The sequence below is a fragment of the Rhamphochromis longiceps genome, linkage group LG1 (genome assembly GCF_057381845.1).
Source record: "Rhamphochromis longiceps isolate RC_006_pf linkage group LG1, R_longiceps_female_GT1.1, whole genome shotgun sequence".
NCBI lineage: Eukaryota > Metazoa > Chordata > Actinopteri > Cichliformes > Cichlidae > Rhamphochromis > Rhamphochromis longiceps.
The window spans coordinates 20,902,654-20,906,522 of NC_140557.1; the positions used below are offsets into that span (position 1 = coordinate 20,902,654).

The following is a 3,869-nucleotide window of genomic DNA, read 5'->3' on the forward strand; positions in this document are numbered from 1 at the left end:
CCACAAACTGTCAACACACAACAATGTAAATAAAAAGGATTCAGATTTCTGCATTAGTAAAGTGCGTTTTGTTTATTTTCCCTCCAAAAATCATATTTATTCGTCCATCCATATTTTCCCCTGGTTTCCTGGCTGGCCTTTAGTGGTTCTGTACCCAGCAGTGATAACCCCTCAGTCAGAAAAGCACTATTTCAGTAACCAGTCTTTATATTATTACTAACACAAACCAAAACGTTTTGAATGTTGCACCTGAGATGGAGGGGCTCAAATAAGGTGCTGCTATAAATCCTACATGTGGAAACCAACCAACTACTGCTGAACAGCTGAATAAAGATTAGTGCTCCTTAAGAGAGGCTCAATAAAACTAGTAGTTTAAGTGTGTAAAGTAATACACCTCTACATGGGAGCTTTACACTTTTGTACTACTTAAATGTCACCTGAGTGATGCACATGTTTTTGTTTCCATTTGATTGGTACAATAATAACATGATGAATCAGTTCTCATGGGTTTGACTCAAGTGAAATTTATCTTTATGTGAAGGTAATCTTTCCTGATATGTGGACTGGAACTAATTTGGGGGACTGCATGCTGGTAAGTATGTATATGACTTTGCATTGTAATGTGGAAAGTAAAATTTCCACCCACTAACACACAAACGTCCTAATCCATCAAGACCAGGCACATGCTGTCACATGAGCACTAGCAAACCAGCAAAGCTAGAGGTAAATACATCTGTCAGAGATCTCCTGACAGAATAGCTGAATACTCATTTATTCTCTTTCTTTGTAAAGTCCCTGAGTTCAAGACTGAGCAAGGCTAATACTTGAAAGCAGTGAATCAGAAGAATAAGCATAACGAAGGAAAAGCTAACAGGGTCAACATTATGAATTCAAGTAAAGCAACTGAAGTGTTCCATATCTATGCTCCCTCACTCATATCAACACAGGCAAACTGACTCTGAACATTCAGATCACTGAATGCAAAGCGTGATCCATCAGCAGCAGGTAACAGTCTGCTCATTGCTCTGAACTGCAGGAAGGAGCATTTGTGTTTCTGCCTTCCTACCTTTTTCCTCTTGTTTCACTTATGTGTTTGACATGTGAGTACAGTTCACAGAATTGTGATATGTGGCTCTATCAGATGAAAGATGACTATAATTAGAAGTAAGATATTGAAAGTACTGACACTTAAGAAGCAGGAAATAAACTGAATTTAATCCTTGAAGAAGAAAATACCCCTCAGAAAACCTGCAGGTAAAACTTACTCTTTCAGGTGTTACACAAAATACATAAATTATGCACAAGGTCATTGTAGAAAAGCGCTATATAAGAATCAGTCCATTACCATGATTAGATGCCTTAGAATCCTCAAAGCCTGTTGAAGCCAGTTAGTGAAATTTTCTTTCAGCTCCAATATTTATTTATTCATATTTTTTGTCTTTTAACGCTGTTTTAACTGGATCTACAGAAAAAGTTAACAACATAACCTTAATAATGAATCAGATCTGAAATACAAAGTCATTAAAAAAATAAGATAAAAACATAATCCATATAAAGTACTCATTCCTATATATGTAGGTACTCATGTCCTATTTGATGCATTATGGATACAGAAACCAGAAGAACACAGCGAGCCTCCAAGCTGCTCCATCAAAGAATTCATGGCTGGTCGTTGTTCTTAAAAGCATCGAGGCTCAGGTGGAGCTCATCCCACCAAAAAAAGGTGTGTGTGTGTGTGTGTGTGTGTGTGTGTGTGTGTGTGTGTGTGTGTGTGTGTGTGTGTGTGTGTGTGGTCATGTGATCACAGCAGTGGCAGTCAGGACTGGGAATACCGGCGCGCAAAGTGTTTTCCTTAACTTATGCGCTCCGTGGACACAGACAGAGACACCTCCAGTCCCGACTGCAACTTTGCAGATGCGTCTAGGACGCAGCGCGCATGCACTGGACTCGGGTATGGACACTGAGGAGCTTTTCTTTCGACGAGCGGGTTTAAATTTTTAAATCTACTATTGTTTAGAAGAGATAGAGTTTAGCAGAAATGCGAGATGGAGTCTGAGGAGAATAAGATATCAGTGTGGGTCTGCCGAGAGGAAAAGCTCGTCCTCGGCTTGTCAAAGCGCACAACTTGCGCTGATGTTATCAAAGTGCTTCTTGAAGACCAAAACTCCCAACAAGGGCTTTGCGCAGCACAGTCCTACTGCATCGTGGAGAAATGGAGGGGATGCGAGAGGATTTTGCCAAACAAAACTAGGGTTTTGCGGCTTTGGGTCGCCTGGGGAGACGAGCAGAGAAACGTCAAGTTCGTGCTGGTGAAGAGCGAAGTGTCTTTGGACAGCCACGGAGCCCGAAGCGCAGAGGCTCGCGTGGTGCTCAGCAAAGAGAGCCCCTGTATTATGAAAGGGACTGCGCGGTGTACCGTGAGTTCCATCTCACCTGAGAAACAGCGTCGCATAGTCAGGAAAGCTTTTAGAAAGTTGGAGAAGATCAATAAAAAGAGATCGAAGGCGGCGCGCAGAGACGCGTCTTGCGCGGAGAAGATGGAAACTTTGGTTCATTCTGTGGTTTCTCAGGATCATACAATCCGACAGCAAATTCAGAGGATTACAGAGCTGGACGCAGAGATCGAAAGGTGCGAGGCGAAGGTGCACATGGACAGAATTAAAAGGCACGGGGCCAATTACGTTCAAAATACGTATTTGGTTGATGTCGCTGCGGCTTCCAGCCACGAAGTGGAAAACCTGCGTTCGTCTGACACTTTGGCCAAGCTTGAAAAGTATTTCCGACACCGTGAGGAGGTAGTTAGACTACAGGAGGAGTTGTGGGAGCATGAAACCCTTATAGACGTGATCACAGGGGAGATCCAGGATGAGCTGAACCACCGCTGGATGCAGCGGAGGAAGGAGGAGCTGCAACGTAAAAACTTGGAGTCTGGGGATGACTCGCTATTCCTTCCCTCCACCGAAGTGGAAACATCACCAGAAAATGAGCAGCTTTTGGAAGAAGAGAGGATCAAAACGCAGTTAAATGCCAGTTTATACATCGGCCTGCGCCTCAACGCGGATTTAGAAGCTATTAGGAGCGATTTAGAGCTGACCGAGCAGATTTGCGGGGAGAGGGAGAGGGAGATAAGGGATTTGCTGGAGAAAGTGAACACTTTGGGCATGGAGGAGGGGACAGACACTAAGAAGAGATATAGCCACGGGGCAGACGTTAAGACGGGGATGATGAGCACTTTGCAGAGAAAAAACGGGTGGGTGGAGCAAGCAAGGGGGTTGTCAAAAACTCACAATGTGAACGACGACGATTCAGACACTGGCTTAAGTTCTCTGCACAGTCAGGACTCCGACAGCCTCCCTGTGTGGGAATCATTAGTTTAATATTTTCCTTGGAAAACTGGCTTATCTATGTTTCTAATTCTCAGGGGTCATAAGTACTCTGACATAAACAAATGAATGTTTTTCCCCACTTTCAACATATACGTATTGCTTTTTAAAATGTATTTTCTTAATCTTTTTTTTTCTGTTTACAAGAAAGCCGCAAAAATCAATAAAAAAAACTTTAATAAACAATACAAACATGGTTCTATTTGATTTTCTTCTTTATGTTTAAAAAAACAGTTTAAGGTTTTTTGGAGCCTTGAGTAGCAGTTAGGATAGCAGCAGATTTCTCCAACCCCTGCCATAATGTTCGCCTCAGAGTCAGCAGGGCACCAGACCGAAAAAACAAAGTCAAAGGCTTTTGGATGATTCTGAAGATGTTTAAAAACAGCAGTATCAGCAGTAGCTTTCTCAGACTCTAAGAGAAAGAAAAAAAAAGCCTTTTTGGTAAATCAGTCAGACGTAAAAATATCTGAAGTCAAAACTGAGGCG

At 42.4% G+C, this 3,869-nt stretch overlaps 1 protein-coding gene across 1 annotated transcript; it reads left to right on the forward strand.

Annotated features, from left to right (window-relative positions):
* Positions 1-1,832: 1,832 nt before the first annotated feature.
* Positions 1,833-3,571, forward strand: rassf10b (Ras association domain family member 10b). Its single transcript, XM_085411248.1, has one exon. It carries the CDS (start codon positions 2,046-2,048, stop codon positions 3,375-3,377), a length of 1,332 nt encoding a protein of 443 aa, XP_085267374.1. The 5' UTR covers positions 1,833-2,045; the 3' UTR covers positions 3,378-3,571.
* Positions 3,572-3,869: the final 298 nt, after the last annotated feature.